Genomic DNA, 21,788 nt, shown 5'->3' with positions numbered 1-21,788 from the left:
CATGGTCTTCATGATGCCCTCTCCTACTTGCTCACTAAACTCAGCCAGCCAGCCTTGCAAATTCCTAGAATGTACCAAAATCTTTCTTGCTGTTCCTTCCTCCCTTCCCCCACCGCTTATCCTGACTGGCTCCTTCCCATCTATTAGTTTTCAAATTAAATGTAACCTCCTCAAAGGCACCTTCCTGACCTGTCCATCTAAAGTAGGCACAGGTGCCCCCCCTTACCTTATTTCCTGTTGCCTTATTTCCTTCATAACATTGCTCTCCATCTGTACTTTGTCTATTATATCTTTCCCACTAGACTAATAAGCTCCATTAAGGCAAGAAATGTTATGTGTCTTGTTCTCTGTTGTATCCTTAGGACCTACTGGTGCAGAGCCGGCTTCAATAAATAGCTACTGAATGACTAAATAAATTAATGAGAACTTAATCTTCAAGGGAGGAGGGCCAAGCTAGAAAGGTTTGTCTTGGACTCCGTCTTGAGAGGCTGGGGCACTCGTCTTTCTTTGATTCTAGGCACTGAAATAGGTTTCAAAAGGACTGTTTGGAGGTTATTTTCCAACAGTTTTGATGAACGCTCCTGTAACCTAACCTACCGGCGTGGGGCTGGGGGAAATAAAAAATGGACTCAAAGCTAGGCTGAAAGGAAGCGGTTTAGAGCAAAGGTATGGCTCGCCAGATTGGGGCTCTTCCTTTGTACCAGCCCCTCCCACAGATTCTAACGGCTCCACCCCTTCCTGTCTTCAGCTTGGAGCAATGGATGACTTTAGCCTAGTTTCCGGCTCCAGGGACCTCTTCCTCGTTAATTATTCATGATGGAGGAAGGCACCATGGGAGCCGGCTTTATTAATATTCATGATGGGCGGGGCATCCCTCCCGCTGGGGCTCCTGGGAGGATTCTAAAATCTTCTCGAGGCCACTGGGGCTCCTGGGAGGTGGGACCGCAGCTGCGAGCGGATGGGAGCCCGATCTTCTTTCTTCCCGGCCGGGAAATCTTGAGGAGATTTTTCTTTAGAAACATTAAGAACTTTGAGGATGGTGGGGCAAAACGACTAAATCCCATCTTCCTGTGACTCTTTAGCCGGAAAACTGTCAAAATCTGTGGTAAAAAGATATTTGTTTCCCCCGTGTTTTCTTGAGGTAGTTTCAATTTTTGATGAAGGGGGTAAAAAGTGCACCCCAGTGTGGTTTGATTCTCAAATTGGCCAGTTTCTTTTTTTAGGGCCTCCCTCGTTTGCTCTTTGGAGATGTTTTGGGCCAAATCCCCGAGCAGAGGGGGTGGGTCTCTTCAGGGGTTTCTTAGGTTCAAAGTCCGAGCCCGGGGAGGGCGTGGGCCGGCTTCCCCGAGCCGCGGGGAGCCCCTTCCAGAGGGCGCTCGGAGCCTGTCCCAGAGAGCCGGGAAGTGGGCCTGGGAACCCTGGGCTGCTGTTATTTTGGTCTCTGATTCTCGTTTGCTACAGGGATGAGAGGAAACCAGCAATAACTCGGGATGATTCCTTTAAATTTTTCAGAAAAGCCCGCCATCTACGTACATGTTCGGGTCTGAGGAGAAAATAAATTGTAAAGAGAGACTTGAGTTTTAAAGATTCGGGGCGTTGTGTGAACCCTCCCAGAGGTTTACATATACATGCAGAGAGCCCGCCCAAGCCTCTCCTTACACGTTCCTCAGAAGAGCAGATCCGGGGCCAGATTTACACTTCATACTAATGGTGATGCTTTAAAATGCCTACTGTGAGGAAGAAACAGCCCCCTCACGGACTGAATAAACCAAGGTTCTGGTGGAATTCTATGCAGCCCTAAAAATGAACTAGCATGGGAAGAAGTTACAATTTTAATCACAATGGGAAAAGATTACAAAATAGTATGAACAGGGATCCCCACCCCTCCCACCCCCGCACACCTTTTCGTTGTTGTTGTTAAAGAGAATATATACGTGAAATTCTGGAGTGATAGACACCAAAGCGTTTATAAGCAAATTTAATCTTTTTTGTTTCGTTTTGCTGTATTTTGTAAACATTTTGACAATGCATATTACTTGCATAATTTTAATGATTATTTTTTAAGATCTACTCATTTAAATGGTCATTGAAAGCGGTGTGGTCTTAGAGGAGGAGTTCACTGTTTGCTTTTCACTAAGCACTGCATTTCTTGGCCGTATTCCAATGTGTAACCGATTTTAAATTGATATAAGTTGCTATGTAACCTGTTAAGATGAGTAAGTAACAATGTGATTTTAGCAATTTTCTGAAAAGGAGAAAAAGCATTTTGGTCAGGTGTACTTGTAACTGATGAAGCATCTTAGTTATTCGGAAACAGGGAGCTTTAGACTGGAGTTGTGGTTATGCATATATATATATATATATATATATATATATATATTACAATGTTTTTTGAGTGGGAGCAATAGTGACAATGTCACAGTGTGTTATTAATAGATTTTTTAAATTATTATTTAATATAAGTAAATTATCAGTGATTTTAGTTCCCTCTAAGAAATGTTCAATTTATAATCAAGTTGTGTAAACTCATCCTAAGTCTTATCAGTAACTATTATTAACCAAAAGTGAAAATGAGGGAAAATTCGTATTCATTTTATTTGAGTCTTATTAATTTTACAAGACTTCATTTTAACTGCTTATTTGTATATTACACAGCACATAATTGTTAATAGTAAGGCGACCTTCTCGATCTTTTAGAACTAGTAAAAATTTTAAAGTTCTAAATTTAAAGTCTCTTTTTTAAAAATCTTTTTGTTTTTATTATTTCTAACAAAAGATGTCAACACTTGGTTTTGAAAAATAAAAAAACATGACTACAAAATTTTAAAGCTACATCAATGTTTTGACTTTTTAATGTAAAGAATATAAAAGCAACATACTAATTGAAAGATTTGAATATGTTGAATTTGTTATACTGGTTTCTTTTGTGTTAAATCTTTTAAATTTTTGCATATTTCTTTCCTTAGAATATATTTCATCCAAATACATTTTCATTTTCTACTAAAACTCTGTATCTAGAATATTTGGTTAAGAGGGAAGATATTTTTAAATATTTCATATCATGCTGAGATGAATAATAGACTACTGGTGGGAACTCCATAAATTGGACACCATATTAAAAGTTTTGTAAATATAGAGACAGCTATTTCCCATCAAAATACCAACCTCTTTATTTAAAAAAAACAACAGCTCTTCAACACCTTAATTTTCTTTCTTCTTTGTCTCTTGTACTTTGTTTTTCTAACCAGGATAAATTCACAAGATTAGAAAAAGGATGGCATCTAGAATAAATACCAGTTTCACTCTGATTCCCAACCAGAAATATAGACGTAGTAATCGTCGATCCAGCCATGTTTCCAACACCCTTGACTCAGATTCTCAGTCCTTATCAGCACTTGGAAATTTTAAAGCCTTGCCATTGGAAATATTCCAAGTAATCTTAAAATATTTGTCAGGTGAGGTTTGGGGACAATATTTTTATTTTTCCCAAGAACTAATTTGTCATCATTGGTCCTGCTAGAATTAATGGTGTTCATATTAAATTTATTTTCTAAAGTTTCATCATTATTAGGTAAGGAATAATGAAAAAGTACTGTACTCAAACTCTTTAAACATGCTTCTAATTATAATGACATAACTTGACTGTTATATCCCAAAATGTTTCTAATTTATTGAGCACTGGATTTTAAACAATTTTAAGATTTTCATCTTTATTTTTACTATTATTTAATATTGTTATTAATGAGCAAACTTATATTATTACATTATACTAACAGTTATGTTCTTGTATTTAAGCCATTCATATATATGTATATGTTTTTCCTTTGGTAGTGAAGGATATCAGCATGCTAAGCATGGTGTCCAGAACAGTCAGCCAGCACATTATTAATTATATCTCAACCTCATCAGGAAGCAAAAGACTTTTGCTACAGGACTTTCATAACCTTGAGCTGCCTGGCAAGAGACAAGATTCTGCTGTATTGGAACACTACAGATCTCTAGGTAATTTGTGTAAAAAGAATTGTAACAAGTAAAGAACTATACTTAAGGGGATTTTATTATACAATTCTGTAAAACCCATGGGAAATGGAATATTTCCAAATATGTGCCTATTTCTGTGATACTTTTACTCTTCAGTGTGAGGACTTTCCCTTAACAACAGTCCCTTACACTTATCTTTAAAGGTGAAAGAATGTACTTTAATGTAAAGTGTCTGCTCTTGTGATTTCATGTGGATATAGTATCACCTATGCTTATTTTCTAAGTAGCTTATTGGTTTAAGCAATTGATGTACTCTCCTTATTTTATTTTATTTTTTTAATCCTCACCCGAGGACATTTTTCCATTTTTTGTACAGACAGAGTGGGAGGGAGAGAGAGGAAGAGAGAGAGAGAGAGAGAAACATCGATGTGAAAGGGACACATTGAGTGGCTGCCACCCGCACGACCAACCAGGGCCGGGGACAAACTGCAACCCAGGTACATGCCCCTAGCGGGAACCGAACCCGGGTCTCTCCGGACCGCAGGTGGACGCTCTAACCGCTGAGCCAAACCGGCCAGGGCCAATTGATGTACTCTCTGTGTTATATTTCTTATGGATCTAATGAGTTTTATCTTTCAATCATAATCTAGTCCTTAAAATAGAAAAGAGCCTTAGCCGGTTTGGAACAGTGGTTAGAGTGTTGACCCAAGAACTAGTTTGTCCAGGGTTTGATTCCCCATCAAGGGCAGGTACCTGGGTTGCAGGTTTGATCCCTGCCCCTGCTGGGTCATGCAGTAGGCAACCAATCTGTGTGTTTCCCTCATATTGATGTTATTCTGTCTTTCTTCCTCCCTCCCTTTCACTCTAAAAAGCAATGGGAAAATATCCTCAGGTGAGGATTGAAAAATAAATAAATAAATAAATATATATATATATTTTATATATATTTAAATTTATATATAAATAAAAGAGAGAGAGAGAGAGAGTGGGATCAAAGTGATGTTGAGATTTAAATAAAGGCATATAAGTAAGTTAACTGAATATTACCTTTCATAGCCCAAGGATGCTGAGTTTTAAGATAATAAAATAAGACTATAAAGATGTGTAAATATATAAAACTATTTGATAAGTATATTTAATAAGACTAAATGAAAGTATATAATTTGATTAGTGTTATTGGCTTCAGCATTTATGATTAGGCTTAGTGAAGTCTAACAGAATACATAATTACTTTTTGCTACTTGTTATTGTAAATATCTTTTTACAAACGTCATTACTTGCAGAGGAAGTGGTACTTGATTGGGTAAAAGAGCTTATTCTTTGGTTTTAATCTGAAAGAATTTTTTCTCTTTGACCAAGGCTCAATTGCTTAAACAAACAAACAAAGCATTAAAGCAATTATATGGATAAGTCAGTTAAAAATAGCTAGTTTTTAAAACAGTTTTATTCATGTAATGATTTCAACCTTACATTTAATTTTAATGCAGACACCTGACTTATAACTGATTCTTTAGGTAAACGTTTGATGTACTTACGTCTTTCTCATGTTGCTATTCCTATCTGATCCATTCTTATCTTCAGACATTAAAGTAACATTTCAGAATCCTTGCTCATTGAATATTATAAATTTTAATTTGCTTCTTCATACAAAACAGAGCAGATGGCCAGTGTAGAAAGAACATTACATCTGACTCTATTTTAGTGGGAAGAAATGAAAGAAGTTGGTCTCAAAAGGGTACAGTAGAGCACCTGTGTTTAAAAAAAAAAAAAGTCAACTGGTATTAGTTTTTATGTTAAATTGCAACCCTTAAAAATAGGAATTTTACATTAGAAAAGACAACCAACATGCAATTATAGCTTACAATTCCCCAGCTATGATTTACCATGGGATTAGATGCCAAAACATGAAAGGAAAAGAATTCAGTCTAAAAGCCAAACACTGAAAATGTCTTTTTATGTATAAATATAGGGAGGATTTATGTTTAAAACTCAATTCTGGTCATGTGTTACCCAAACATAACAACTTCTAAAAACATAAATTAGGTTCCCATATAGTCTACAGAATTATATAAAATGGTAATTATATTATGTTAAAAAGTAAATACAGCCCTGGCCGGTTTGGCTCAGCGAGCGGTTAGAGCGTCCGGCCTGTGATCCAGAGAGATTCGGGTTCGGTTTCCGCTAGGGCGCGTACCTCAGTTGCAGTTTGTCCCCAGCCCTGGTTGGTTGTGCTGGTGGCAGCCACTCGATGTGTCCCTTTCATGTCGATGTTTCTCTCTCTCTCTCCCTCCCACTCTTTCTGAACAAAAAATGGAAAAATGTCCTCGGGTGAGAATTTAAAAAAAAAGTAAATACAGAAAAGATAAAAACTGAAGAAAGTCATGATATTCAAGTATATATTTTCCTGCCATATATCTTATTTTTAATTTGAGGACATTTGCCCTCATAGGAATGTTAACAATGTATTGCCATTTTAGGAAAACAGACCACTTAATGTTAGAGGAAACAAATCATTCACTTCCTATCACTGTAGTTGAAGTTACATATCTAACTGGGAAACAGAAGGTTGTTTTTCTTTTTTTCTTTTTCATTTTTAAATATCTGAACACAAAATTCTATACATTCTTAACATGCAAGTCCCATAAAAGGTATCTTTGAAGGAAGAAATAGATATTTCATCCAAATTGGGTATTTTCTGTAAGCAGAAATGACTTTGAACCTCTGAAATTTTAAGGACTTACAACTTTAATTAATTTTTTTATCCTCACCCGAGGACATTTTTCTTTTTTTTTACCCTCACCCGAGGATATTTTTCCATTTTTTGTACAGATAGAGTGGGAGGGGGAGAGAGGAAGGGAGAGAGAGAGAGAAACATCGACGTGAAGGGACACATCGAGTGGCTGCCACCCGCACACCAACCAGGGCCGGGGACAAACTGCAACCGAAGTACGTGCCCTTAGCGGGAACCGAACCCGGGTCTCTCCGGACCGCAGGCCGATGCTCTAACCGCTGAGCCAAACTGGCCAGGGCCCGAGGACATTTTTCCATTTTTTGTTCAGATAGAGTGGGAGGGAGAGAAAGGAAGGGAGAGAGAAACATCGACGTGAAAGGGACACATCGAGTGGCTGCCACCCGCACAACCCAACCAGGACCAGGGACAAACTGCAACAGAGGTACATGCCCTTAGCGGGAATTGAACCGGGGTCTCTCTGGACTGCAGGCCGATGCTCCAACCGCTGAGCCAAACCAGCCAGGGCTAATTTATTTTTATTTTTAAAATTTTTTTCCCTTTATTGATTTTAGAGAGAGAGGGAAGGGAGAGGGAGAGAGAGATAGAAATATCGATGAGAGAGAACATTGACTGGCTGCTTCCCACATACCCCCCACTGAGGATCGGGCCCACAACCTGGGCATGTGCCCTGACCGGGAATCAAACTGGCAACCTCTTGGTGCATGGGTCGATGCTCAACCACTGAGCCACACCAGCCGGGCTAATTTTTTTATTTCTAAAAAGGAATACAAAATCTCTTTTCATGTTTTGCATTAACAATTCAGAACGTTTTCTTTTCTGGACATGAGGTTAATTTCAAGAGATATTAGAATATGTTTCCTATGGAATAAAGACAATATAAAGTTTCTCTAATGTATTTTGTGTTATGTTATTGTATCTTTTTAAATCTAAATAATTTAGAACTTTTCCAAAGCTGTTCTATAGTATCAATTTCACAATATTTTATGACTTTATGTCAGTGCCTCTTAGGTAGGCATCAGAGTTGCTTGGTAATCAACATATAAATGTTATATACCCTTCCTCACAAACTTTCTCTTAAAAAATATATCAGCTCACTGTTCACTAATGGTGTACCATATTTGACTTTCAGGAAACATTATGCTGTGCTCTATAGATATTTTTTAATTGATTACGTTGTTGTCGCTGTTTCTTCATGTTTTTTTTTTACTTTCTCAGGTTTACTCTTTAAAAGATGTACATTGCTGCTACCCACAAAGGAAAGACTAAAGTATATTCACAAGATACTCGCAGAAGTAAGATCATACTTCTGAATTACTTCACAATCTTGATATCCAGTAAAGATATTTTACCATTGTCTTATACTTATTTAAGATCTATAAGATCTATTCTTAATTGGTAGAACTTCATGAATTAGTACTAAAAAAATGATCGATGATAATCGAATACTTTACTAAATACTCAAAGAATATAAAACACTAAAATGTAGTATAGTAGTCTTTTACTTATTATAAAATAATTTTAATATATAACTAAATTCATCATTTAAGGTTATTAGGTTTATCAGAGTATAAAAGTATTTTTACCCCACATGAGAATCATGAGGATGTTTTAAAGTGGTGAGTTAGATATTTTATTCAAATGAAATAATTTCTGAATATTAAAATCTTACTATTTAAATATACAAAAACATAGGAAAGTATTTTAATATGTAAAATGACAACCCTTTTATGATAATTATGACTTAAATTAATCATGTCTTTCTTCCCAAATAAACTTTTTTTTTAATTCCTACCTCTATGCAACTTTGCCCTTACTGTTTCCCTCACCAATCCTTTCAATATCCTACTTTAAGACATTGCTTGTTTCACATCCTTCATAAGCCCTTTTGATCATTCCCAAATTTATCATTTCCCTGCTTTCATAGTAACTGATATAGTATTTTTTTCAGTCATTTTACCATTTATGCATATTCTAACCTGAAATATCAAAATAACTTCACATGTGTATATCTTAATCTCCTAAATAAATTGTGAGCTCTTTGAAGGCAGCCTTTTAAAAAATATTTCTTTAATAATCTCCACCTATATAACAATGCTAATGAGTTATTTAATGTTTTAGTTATTTTCAGTTAATACTGAAAATTTTTTTACATATTTCCATTAAATTTGAATGTCAAATTGTTGTATAGTTCCACTTAAAAGGAGGAATTAACAGTTGTTCTCTTTACAGATTTCCTGTTTTAAATTCAATGGCTGTGCAGCCCCTATGCAATGTTTAGGATTATCATGTTATGGCATGTTTTTACAGGTACATTTTTTTTTTTAATGAAAGAAGAAAAGGAAAAGGAATGTTTTTTAACTGTTAACAATTAGAGCATGCAATCTATTATTCCGTAGGTTAATAAAAATAATAATCTAAAAAAGAACAAAATAAAATTGGAAAGATTTGAGAATGTTTTAATCTAATAATGTTTATCATCTCAAATTTTCTTGGGTTTCTCTCTGGTAAGAAATGTGAAATAGCCCTGGCCGGTTTGGCTCAGCGGTTGGAGCGTCGGCCTGCGGTCCTGAGAGACCCGGGTTCGGTTTCCGCTAAGGGCGCGTACCTTGGTTGCAGTTTGTCCCTGGCCCTGGTTGGTTGTGCGGGTGGCAACCACTCGATGTGTCCCTTTCTCGTCGATGTTTCTCTCTCTCTCTGTTCCTCTCTCTCCCTTCCACTCTACCTGAACAAAAAATGGGAAAATGTCCTCGGTTGAGGATGATAAATAAAAAAATAAAATATAAAAAATAAATGTGAAACATTTACTTGCTCTATACCAATGTTCTTGAAGTTTCTAGCCACTGTTGTAAAGACTAGAAATAGTGTGGGGTAAGGTGTGTATGTGTGTATAATGAGTTTTAAATCTTGGGCTGGTTATTTAAGAAGTGATTTCAGAAATCAACTGTATGAAAAAATTGTAACTATGTGATAAATGTAACTTAACCTTATTGTGATCATCATTTTGCAATGAATACATATATAAAATCACTACATTGTATACCTTTAATTTACATGTCAGTGATAGCTCAATAGAACTAGAAAAAAACAACAAAAAAATCAGCTGTGTGATTTTAAGAACATTTTTATTAATCTTTTATTGTAAACAAAGAAGATAACATAACTTAATGGTATTCAATATTTAAAATATATTATTAATATATTATACTATTCTAAGCAATTTATGTGTACTAACTTATTTAAAACTTACAAAAATCTTATGAGGTTTACAATATTCTTACAACAATCTTGCTTATATCCCAACCTGCCAGCCGCCATCTGATTCCAGAGGCATAGACCTTTTTACTAGCTCTCTTCCAAGATAGATTTTTTCCTTTCTTTTTTTTTTTTGGGGGGGGGGGACAGGTAAAATGAGCACATGTATTTATGTGAAATTCAAAACATAAAAAATGGTATAAAGTGAAAAGTAAGTCTTCCTCCAAGGCCTGCCTCTTGTCCACTGAGTGCCCTTCAGTAGAATTAACCAGTATTATCAGTTTCTTATGTCCTTCTGGAGATAATAGATTAATTTATACACTACTGAAATCCAAGTCAACTATTTTAAGGAAAATTTATGTGATTAATCAACTTCTTCAAAATCTAATTACAGTTGACACTTGAACAACATAGGCATTAGGGGCACCAACCTCCACCCAATTGAAAATCTGAATATAACTTTGACTCCCCCCAAATTTATGTTGTCTCTTGGTATTCGAGGGTGATTGATTCCAGGACCCCACACACATACCAAAATCCATGGGCTCAGATCCCCTGTATAAAATAATGTAGATCAATGCATATAGTCAGCTCTCCGCAGCCGTGAACTCCCACCCTCACAATGAAGACAGGTATTTGCTGGAAAAAAAATAACTGCATAAAGGTAGACCTGCACAGTTCAAATCTGTGTTGTTCAAGAGTCAGCTGTATAGTAATATACCACTTAAATTTGCTTTTCATATATGTTTAACTGTACATTTGGGTTTGCTAAAAAATAATTATTAAATTGTGTCCTAATAAAATTTTTTTGCTTGTTCACATCCAAGTGTCATAAATGTCATAATTGTTACATTCAAATGAAATCATTATCATTTGTTAGCAACATCATAAATGATAGCAAGAGGGGGGTTGAAGGGGTTCTACTGTAGTCTAAAACTAAGCCATAGTATACTTTTTTTTTTTTTTATCCTCACCTGAGGACATTTTTCCATTTTTTGTTCAGATAGAGCAGGAGGGAGGGAGGGAGGGAGGGAGGGAGAGAGAGAGAGAGAGAGAGAAACATCGACATGAAAGGGACACATTGAGTGGCTGCCACCCGCACAACCCAACCAGGCAGGGCCGGGAACAAACTGCAACCGAGGTACGCGCCCCTAGTGGGAACCGAACCCGAGTCTCTCTGGACCGCAGGCTGATGCTCTAACCAATGGGCAAAACCAGCTAGGGCAGCCACAGTATACTTTTGAGTCAGATGTCTAAAGCTGTGTTCTAGAGTTTGGGTCTTTTCCTCATAATGTCAGAATTCAGGATTCAGACATTCGCTGAAAACACTCTCCCTTTAAAATGAAAAAGAAACTAGATTTGGAGCATTTCTATATTTTGTTCATGTAAAATTTCTTATCAATTCCAACAGTTCCATAGTGGCTGCCACCCGCACAACCCAACCATTTCCATTTTTTGTTCAGACAGAGCAGGAGGGAGAGAGAGAAAGCGAGAGAAACATGGATAAAAATTACACATCACCTGGATCATGTGCTGTAACAGTTATGTGCTCATAAGGCAATATGTTTCAATTTGAGGTTTGAACATCTGCAATGTTTCCTTTATTTTATTATCCTCAGACCTTAACAGCAGGTTGGGATGAACTTGAGTGCCATCGTGTTTTTAACTTCTTATGTGAGTTGACTGACCTCTCCCGCAAGATGCAGACCGTTGTCTTCAGCAAGCCAGGTAAAAAACTGCAGTTCAGAAATAACATTATACAGGAGTTAAAAGAGAAAAACACAGTTCAAAAGTGTATTTAAAAATAAACTGGCATCCATTTATAGTAAAACAACAAAGAAATATAAAGGAGTGATAAACACTGAATTGGATAGTGAGGCTCAAGTGACATGATTAGAGAAAGAAGTATTCAGAGGGCTTCAACTGTATTAATAATATTTAATAATATTTGATTACTTAAGCTGGGTGGAGAATATAAAGTTGTGCATTGTAGTATTCTCTTTTTTTATCCTCACCCGAGGACATTCTTCCATTTTTTTGTTCAGATAGAGTGGGAGGGTAGGGAGAGAGAGAGAGAGAGAAACATCAACGTGAAAGGGATACATCGAGTGGTTGCCACCCGCATGACCCAACCAGGGCTGGAGACAAACTGCAACCGAGGTACGTGCCCCTAGCGGGAACTGAACCCGGGTCTCTCTGGACCGCAGGCTGATGCTCTAACAGCTGAGCCAAACCGGCCAGGGCCATTGTAGTATTCTTTAAACCTTTGTATATACCTGAAATATTTTATATTTTAAAAATTATGGAACCATACAATCCAGAAATTTCACTCTGAAAAAGTCCCACAGTGTGCACAAGGAAACATCTATAAGAATAAAGATTGTTGCCCTGGCCGGTTTTGCTCAGCGGTTAGAGCATCGGCCTGCAGTCCAGAGAGACTGGAGTTCGGTTCCCACTAAGGGCACATACCTCCGTTGCAGTTTGTCCCCGGTCCTGGTTGGGTCGTGTGGGTGGCAACCACTCGATGTGTCCCTTTCATGTCGGTGTTTCTTTCTCTCTCCCTCCCACTGTATCTGAACAAAATATATCGGAAAATGTCCTTGGGTGAGGATTAAAAAAAAAAAGAATAAAGATTGCAACCATGAAAAGCTGCAAACAACCTAAATGCCCATTGTCAGGAGAATGGATAAATGAATTGTGGCATAGTCATATAATTAAAACCATTAATAGTTAAATGAACTAGAGCCATGTGTATTAATATAGGTCAATCTCAAAATATAATTTGAGAAAAAGGTTACCAAATAATACTTTCAATATGAAACCACTTATAAACATATTAAAACATGAAAAATAATTCTATATATTTTTTATAGTTACATACATATGTTTAAAAGTATAAAAATATAGTTGGGAAATGTAATAGGTGGTAATTTTGTGTGTCAACTTGAGCAGGCTGTGGTATCTGTGTTTTTGGTCAAACATTATTCTAGATGTTTCTCTGAAGTTATTTTTTTAGATGAGAGTAACATTTAAATCAGTAGATTTTTAGTAAAGCAGATTACCCTCTATAATGTGTGTTCCTATCCAATCCAAGCTATCAGTAATGTTTTGTTTACTTTTAAAAATCTGAAGCAGCCTGGACAGTTTGGCTCAGCAGTTAGAGCGTTGGCCCGAGGACCAAAAAATCTCACGTTTGATTTCAGGTCAAGGGCATGTACATGGGTTGCAGATTCGTTCCAAGCCCCAGTCCAGGTCATGGGGGAAGCAACCAATTGATGTATCTCTCACACTGATGTTTCTCTCTCTCCCTCCCTCCCTCCCTTCCACTCTATCTAAAAAAATCAATAGAAAAAATATCCTTAAGTGAGAATTAACAAAAAAATAATAATCTGAAGCAAAATAGCAAAAAGTAAAGTTTTGACAAAGCTAGGTGATTGGCATACAGTATTTGTTTTAATATGTCTGCTTTTCTGTCAGCTCGAAATATTTTATTACAAAACAAATTATGAATTAAAAAGGCAGATTTGGAAGCCCCTCGAAACAATAATAACATCACTTTATTATGTCCTTCCCTCGATCAAAAACTTTATTAGCTCCCTGATATATACTGGCCTTCACGTTCTAATCCTAAACTTCATTTAAAAACTTATTGCCCATTACTCTCTATATCAGTTTGATAAAAGAGCAAGATTTCTTTTTGAGGTGATCAAATGTTCTAAAATTGACTTGGTGGTGGCTGCGCATATCTGTGAATATACTAAAAACCATTGAATTGTATACTTTAAATGGGCAAATTGTATGGTATGTAAATTATATCTCACTAAAGCTGTTTAAAAACAATCCCTTGATAATAGAACATTTTTACAGAGGAAAATGAGGTAATGATCTCAATGCAAAGCATATTAATGATGTATGTCTTTGACCTATTATTCATTATGCACATCAACCTTTCTAGGAAGAAGGGTTTACAAGTCTTTTATCTTCATAGGAAATGCCCGAAAACTGGAGTTAAGGATCAGACTGTTCTGTAGGAATGTCCTGTTTGATCATTGGACACATAGAAGTGATTCTGCTTTTTGGTTGACACGTATATTAAAACCATGGCCAATGGTGAATCAGGCAAGATTACTGTATATCATCTTTGGGCCAATATCTCCTCAAGATGGTGAGCATCTATTTTTTAGCAGCACATGTTACAAAACCAGCAAATTACTTTTACTTTAGGAGGCATATCCTTTCGTACCTGCTCAGTTTCATAATTCCTAATGGCTAAAATATTTCATGATTTAATAGATTTATACTACATTAACTTGTATATAACTTAAGCTTCAAGACAGAGATTGTTCCCTGAAGGCCATTACCAAATATATTCCTATAACCTCTGTTTTACCTAAAATAGCTATTTTTCATTTTTAAACATTATCTTAATTCAAGATTATGTTTGCTGCTGGAGGGTACTAATAGTGCCAATAAATCATAGTATTAAGTCAGAATTGATGTTTTATTTAATTTTGGGTGCATAATATGATTTTTTTGGCCATTTCTTGCCTTTCTAATTAAGTTTAGATTAATATTAAAATTAGCATGCATGCTCTGCTAGTTTGGCTCAGTGGTAGAGCACCAGCCCATAAACCAAAGAGTCACAGGTGTGATTCTGGTCAAGGGCACGTGCCTTGGTTGCAGTTTGGTCCCCAGTCTTGGTCCAGGTCTTGCGGGAGGCAGCCAATCGATGTGTCTCTTTTGCATCAATGTTTCTTTCTCTCTCTCACTCTATCTGAAGATAAAAAATGGAAAATAGTATCCTTCAGTGAGGATTTAAATAAATAAATAAAATTAGCATGTATTTCTTTAGTTCACATTGCCTTATATCAGGAGGTAACCAGTTTAAAGTGTTTTGAATAGCAGCAAGAAGCCAATCTAGGATTAAATTTTTTTGTATAATTCACAAAGAGAATTGGTCATAGGTAAATAGTAAAAAAATGACTGGATTACTCTGATATAAATGTTTGGAAGATCCTCAAATATAGCATGTTCTCTTTTTCAGATTTTATTTTATTTCAGTAAAATTACATTAATTGTTTATTCTAATTTCTGTTATAGAGGTAGCATTATTTTTGGACTAGAAACACTATTCTGCTTGGTGAAACTACCTTTTCTTTACTTCATTTAGCTATCGTGGCTGTGCTTCATCACATCAGTCAGAGACATTCAAATTTATACTGTTATTAGAATTGACTTTCATTATGAAAGTAGCATATATAAGTAATGAATTCCATTATGCAATACAATTTCCTTTTTAAACAATCCATGCAGTCTTTATCACAAAGCCAACTATTCTTTCATAAACTAATTCTTGTTTGAATTATCATTCAGGACAAGTGGTGTGGCAGAAAATGATAGAAGAACCTACAGATGAATCCAGTCTGAAAGGTTTGGCTGATGCCATTAAATTACTATATGACACAGGCATCAAAGAATGGACAGCAGATGATGTTATCAGTCTTATAGATGAATTATCAGGTAAAATAATATATTTATCACACAGAGTAACAGAAATTTATTATTAGAATACAGTTATAAAATATAAGGGTAATTCTACAGGTAACAAATGGCTTGCCTATTGGAAGTCATTAAATGCTCTAAAATATTTAATGAATTTGGTGTTGTTTGAAGAGAATGCATATAACCAACTTATTTTCCTTCCATTGCAAATGTTATAAATATATATTTATTACTATTATTGTTTGAAAGCTTCATAATTTAATTATTCCCATTTTGCAAATTCTCAGAAATACCTTCCTAGGTTATGTAAGAAGACACCCTCTCCTAATGATATGACAGAGGTGAAACAATTGTTCCCATTTATGCATAATCCTTTAGATTCTGAAGTTTTCAAGATTTCTTTCCTTTTCAGGATTAGGCCTCCTTGCCTATTGATCTATATATAGGAAAAATGCTTTGACTATATTACTAGTATGTTGGTAAGAACTGCAGTGACATGGCAGTAATCTCTGTTTCCAGTTAAATGCTGTAATTGAAAAATTAAAACATTTTTTCTGAACTTTTCCTTGGCACTAATTCTATTTCCAATGAAGTGATGTAATATTGCATGTAATGATGTTCTATAGCTGTTGTGCAATTTCTCATTAAATAATTGTTCTTCCTCTAATAAAAGTGGTTCCTCGTGAGTGGCTTCTAGAAAATAATGCACGTCTCCTAATCCTAAGTGGGAATGACATCTGTTTCACTTTCATGGCCAGTAAAGCTGTGAATGGACGGACCACTGAACTGGCAAAACTGATAGTCTTTTTGGCTTTGGTAAGTAAAAAATAAGTTTTTCTCTAACAAGTTGTTTAACATTATAGTTGACCTGCCAAGGAGAAGCCCTGAAGTAACTGAAATATGTACAAAACATTTTGAAAGAATAAATATATATGTATATATTATATATATACTTGTAAAAATTTAAAACATATGTAATAAACTATCAATTAGTTCCTGCATTAACCTCTCCCCACTTCATATCTAGATTGTCATTATACAGTTCTGCCAAGTTATATTCTTTTTTTTTTTTAATTCTGTTAAAATATAAAGTCCTCCCTTTGATTTTCTTTAGAATAAACAATGGGCAGCAGGGAGAGGATATGGTAGTAAATGGAGGTGAAGGTGAAACAAGATTGGTAAGCTGGAAAGTGGGTACAGGGAGTTCATTATACTATTCTCTCTACATTTTATAGTTAAAATATTTTTCAAAACAAAATATTAAAAATATATTTACTATTCATTCATTTAATACAAATTGAGTTTGTACTATGGACCATTCATTGTGTGAGATTCTAGGAACTATGGAAATTAATAGGATAATTCTCTGACTAAAAGCTGCTTATAGTCTTTTAAGAGATATTAAAGTATATATAAATAAATTTAGTGAGATAAATATAAAACTATATATACAAAAAGAGATAGCAAAGAGGAACTGATATTGGGTGAGTGTAGGGCAGAGAAAGGGATTTCCCAAGCACAATTCATTTTTCAAGAAATGAATAGAAGTTGTCCGGCCAGTGGGGCTCAGTGGTTGAGCATCAACCCATGCACCAAGAGGTCACCAGTTTGATTCCTGGTCAGGACACATGCCCAGGTTGTGGGCCCGATCCCCAGTGGGGGGCATGCAGGATGTGGCCAATCGATGTTCTCTCTCACCGATGTTTCTCTCTCTCTCTCCCTCTCACTTCCTCTCTCTCTAAAATCAATAAAGAAAAAATTTTTTTAAATAAATAAAATTAATAAAGGAAAAAATTTTGATAAAAATGAATAGAAGTTTATAAGGCAGATAGAGGGGACAAATAATTTATTTGGCTACCATTGAAGATGCCAGCTCAACCAATGCTTCAAAAGCAATGGAATACTCTTTCAGTTGGCTGTTGTGAGGAATAATTAAATGTAATTCATTTCCTATGAAATGGGACAGAATCATTACCAATTCAACTGCTTAAAACATGAATGAAACCTCTGTGACTCTTTTTTTTTTTTTTTAGCTCTGCCTTAGACAGTAGTATATATTGAAGAGTATCCTAAATTCATACAATTTTAAGAATCTTATAATTCATATTTTTCACTTAGACCAGGCTGTCTGTGGCTCTTTTTAAAATGTGAATCAAGCTACTAAATTAACTATATTTTCAATATAAATATTTATTTTAATAATTAAGCAAATTCACTCCAAAAGAGAGAGAGAGAGAGAAATAGAATTGCATGGCAGTATTCACAGGACTGTAAGCAGCTCAGTATTATTTCTTTTTTTTTTTATCCTCACCCAAGGACATTTTTCCATTTTTTGTACAGACACAGTGGGAGGGAGAGAGAGGAAGAGAGAGAGAGGGAAACATCGATGTGAAAGGGACACATCGAGTGGCTGCCACCCGCATGACCAACCAGGGCCGGGGACAAACTGCAACCAAGGTACATGCCCTTAGCGGGAACCGAACCCGGGTCTCTCCGGACCGCAGGTGGACGCTCTAACCGCTGAGCCAAACTGGCCAGGCAGTTTCAAGTTTTTCAAAGGTCACTTTGGCAGCATGATAGCAGACAGAATGGAGAGGAAGTCACTGGGGTGAGGAAGCCTTCTCCAGAAAGCCTTCCCTGATTACCATCTCGGCTCTGATCATTAATTTTCCCCTAAATTGCCTCAGATTTGTCTTTTCTTTATCTTCATTTACTAATAGTGTTCTTAAGCCATTTTGTGTGTGCAGTAAGTCATCTCCCAAAACAGATTGCAAATTCGTTGAAATCCAGGACTATGTCACTTGCTTCTTTCGTGGTGCCTTGTACCATACCTTACACATAAGTCGTCAATACATCTTTCCTGTTAGATTAACATTATTTAGTTACACTACTATAAAGCTTATTTGCATGCTGTATATTATTTGGCTATGTGAGTTAAAATGGCCATTTAGAATGTTAGTAAATAAACCTTTTTTTTCATGTTTAACTGTTAACATGTAGTCTTTACTTTAAATATTTATCTTTTAAATAATAGAGAAATATTTTCTATAACTCTCAAGATGGAAAGTTGATAATACTATAGAGTTCTCTTGCCTATTGAAGTTTCTTGTTTGTCTGTCACCCTGATTGGACTCCTTTAAAATAGAAGCCTTGTCTTTATGGCTTACCATAGTATTTCTACCTCGTAGCATGTGCTCATTAAATATCTACTGAATGAGCCCAGCCGGTGTGGCTCAGTGCTTGAGTGTCAACCCATGCACCAGGAGGTCACTGGTTCGATTTCTGGTCAGGGCACATGCCCAGGTTGTGGGCCAGATCCCCAGTGAGAGGCATGCAGGAGGTAGCCAGTCAATGTTCTCTCTCATCCATGTTTCTGTCTCTCTCCCTCTCCTTTCCTCTTTCTCTAAAAATCAATAAAGAAAAAAAATAATAAATAAATAAAATAGTTAAGTCTGGCCAGTGTGGCTCAGTGGTTAAGTGTTGACCCATACACAAAGAGGTCACCAGTTTGATTCCTGGTCAGGACACATGCCCAGGTTGTGGGCCCGATCCCCAGTGGGGGGCATGCAGGAGGTGGCCAATCGATGTTCTCTCTCACCGATGTTTCTCTCTCTCTCTCCCTCTCACTTTCTCTCTCTCTAAAATCAATAAAGGAAATTAACTAATTAATTTTTTTAAGTTAAAATGGTAAATTAAAAAAATATATATCTGCCCTGGCCAGTTTAGAGCATCTGCCTGCAGACTAGGGAGTCTGAGTTCGATTCCGGCCAAGGACACGTACCTCAGTTGCAGTTCGTCCTGTCCCCAGTTGGGGTCATGCAGGTGGCAACCAGTCAATGTGTCTCTCTCACATCAATGTTTCTTTCTCTCTCCCGCCCCCCCTCCCACTCTGTCTGAAGATAAATGTAAAAATATCCTCGGGTGAAGATTTAAAAAAAATTTTTTTTTAATCTATTGAATGAGTGAATGAACAGAAGTCTTATTTACATGTTTAATAACTTTTCAATATTAGTTACTACATTAATAATATTCTATATAAGATACAGAGAACAGACTCAGTTGTCAGAGTGGAGAGGGGTTGAGAGTCTGGGTGAAAAAGGTGAAGGGATTAAGAAGTACAAATTGGTAATTACAGAATAGTCACAGATATGTAGACTACAGCATAGGGTATACAGTTAATAATATTGTGATAACTATGTATGGGGCCAGGTGAGTACATGATTTTCTAACCACTATGCTGTACATTTGAAACTAATACAGAATAATATTGAATGTAAACTGTAATTGAAAATTAATTTAAAATAATAATATATGCTATGATAATCTTGAACCAGACTTTTGTCATATATTTTTTCACTGAAATTGTATAATTTGAAAGCAAAGGAGTGTTAGATACAACACTTCCCACTTGTAGACTCTATATAATGTCATATGTAATTATGTAAAATCATAAACCATCATAGTTAATACAGTTTTCAAATTCTGTAGCTTTCTTTACATGAAGATTTGTCATAATGCTTTGTTGTCTAAATCAGGTGTGCGAGAAAGAACTATACTGCATGGATTGGGCAGTTAAAATGATGCAAAGAGTCTGTAAAGTCTTTAGTACTTCAATGGAAAAAAACAACTTCCTGCAGAATGTGGCAAATGCATTTGCATGTATTATAATGGAAATGCTGCAGTCAATTATGTCTGGTGAGTATGTATGTAGATGGTACACAGGTGTGAATGAAATGCATTCTAGTCTCCACTTAAGACAGGGATAATTCTGTGTAGACTTATTTCTAAACTAGGAAGGAGTAAACATTTTTTTGTTTGTTTTTCCATGAAATATATTTAGTTCTTGGTTTTGTCACTTTTTAAATTTAGTATTAGTCTTTTAATGGAAAACAAAGTAGAAGAATCTGCTCTGAAAGGAACCAATTTCAATTTTGCACAGAAAAATTTTTAACTTGCTCACTTATCAACTATCATAATCATCATAATAATATCCTGTATTTGTGTAGTTTTAATAGATATTGTTTTACAGTTTTATTAGGTAGCCAACATGATAATTAACCCTGTTTTACAGATGAGAAAACTAAAGCTTAGATAAATTATCTGACTTACCTTAGGTCATAAAGTTAGAAGCAATAAAACATGGACCAGCATCCTTTTTGTCTAATTCAGCACTCTTATAGAATTTCATTATTTCAATGGTTAACATCTGATTTAGTAAAGATCACTAGTCTTCTGTTACTTATTATTAGGAAAAATTAGAACATCTTATGTTTGAAATAGATTATATATTTTAAAACTTAACTGTCATTTTTTCCCCCCACTATCCATTCTTGTGTATGGCATATAGGAGACCGTGATGAAGAGGACAGAATCTTTTTGAATTTGTTCCATCTTGTGCATGCTCAGGCTAACTTCCATAAGGAGGTCCTGTATTTGACCATCAATTCTGTCTCTACCTAAATACTCAGAAAGCCTTGCATTTAGAGACTACCTCACTGAACTAACAATTAGAAGAATGCTACTTTCCACAATCAAAGAATAACATCCAAGGGACCTTTTATCACCTAAGTAATTCTAAAGTTGCGTAGAAGTTTAGTGGCAATTGCTTAGACCATTACTAATATAAAAATTACAGGCAAACCCAAGAATATATTGAGATTTCTCTGGAAAACAAGTTGTGCCTCTCCAGATTTTGGTAAACCTAACACTAAACTAAATGGAACTTTAGTGTCCAAGAATCTGGCACCAGTCAACCTGTATGTGTGGATCTTTGAAGCAAGAGAAAATTTTGCTTTATAGTTGAGCAGACCCAAATTCATTTAACAGTATGTATCTGTTCACTTTGCTTAGGTTGTGTAGACATAGCCTAGAATGATTTGTGAAGGTTTGCAATATGGTGTTTTGGAATGTGCAGATATAAATCACATTTTTAACCACCTTCTTGGCATATAATTACAAAAAACATATTTTGTCACATTTTGTATGAATTAACAGATCAAAAACCAAAGGAAGTGTGTGTATACATCTCCATATATATATGTATGTATGTACATATATACAAATATACATATATATTTAAGACAAATCATACAAAAAGTCTATACATAGGGGTATATATTGTTTTAATACAAATCATCTTTTATTTCCTGGGGATTAGAATAAAATGTTGCAAATAAGAGAAAATATAAAATGAAAGAAAAGTACCTATTCTGCTGCCAGCATAATATGCACAAATAATTTGCACTTCTCCTTAAAGCTTTTCTCCCTATCTTAAAGAGTAGAACTTGAGGAAACTGGAAGC

General features: G+C 35.6%; 1 protein-coding gene across 1 annotated transcript; it reads left to right on the top strand.

The window, feature by feature from the left end:
* Nucleotides 1-931: 931 nt before the first annotated feature.
* On the top strand, nucleotides 932-21,687 carry FBXO47 (F-box protein 47). The gene is made up of 11 exons (XM_036268824.1): nucleotides 932-1,105; nucleotides 3,249-3,455; nucleotides 3,832-4,002; nucleotides 7,949-8,025; nucleotides 8,963-9,040; nucleotides 11,605-11,713; nucleotides 13,974-14,150; nucleotides 15,359-15,505; nucleotides 16,161-16,303; nucleotides 20,023-20,182; nucleotides 20,835-21,687. Exons 2-11 carry the CDS (start codon nucleotides 3,275-3,277, stop codon nucleotides 20,945-20,947), a joined length of 1,356 nt encoding a protein of 451 aa, XP_036124717.1. The 5' UTR covers nucleotides 932-1,105; nucleotides 3,249-3,274; the 3' UTR covers nucleotides 20,948-21,687.
* The last annotated feature ends 101 nt before the right edge of the window (nucleotides 21,688-21,788 follow it).

This window comes from Molossus molossus, unplaced genomic scaffold, assembly GCF_014108415.1.
Source record: "Molossus molossus isolate mMolMol1 unplaced genomic scaffold, mMolMol1.p scaffold_m16_p_19, whole genome shotgun sequence".
Classification (NCBI taxonomy): Eukaryota; Metazoa; Chordata; class Mammalia; order Chiroptera; family Molossidae; genus Molossus; species Molossus molossus.
Note: the sequence above shows the minus strand (reverse complement) of the source record. Positions and strands in the feature narration are given on the sequence as shown.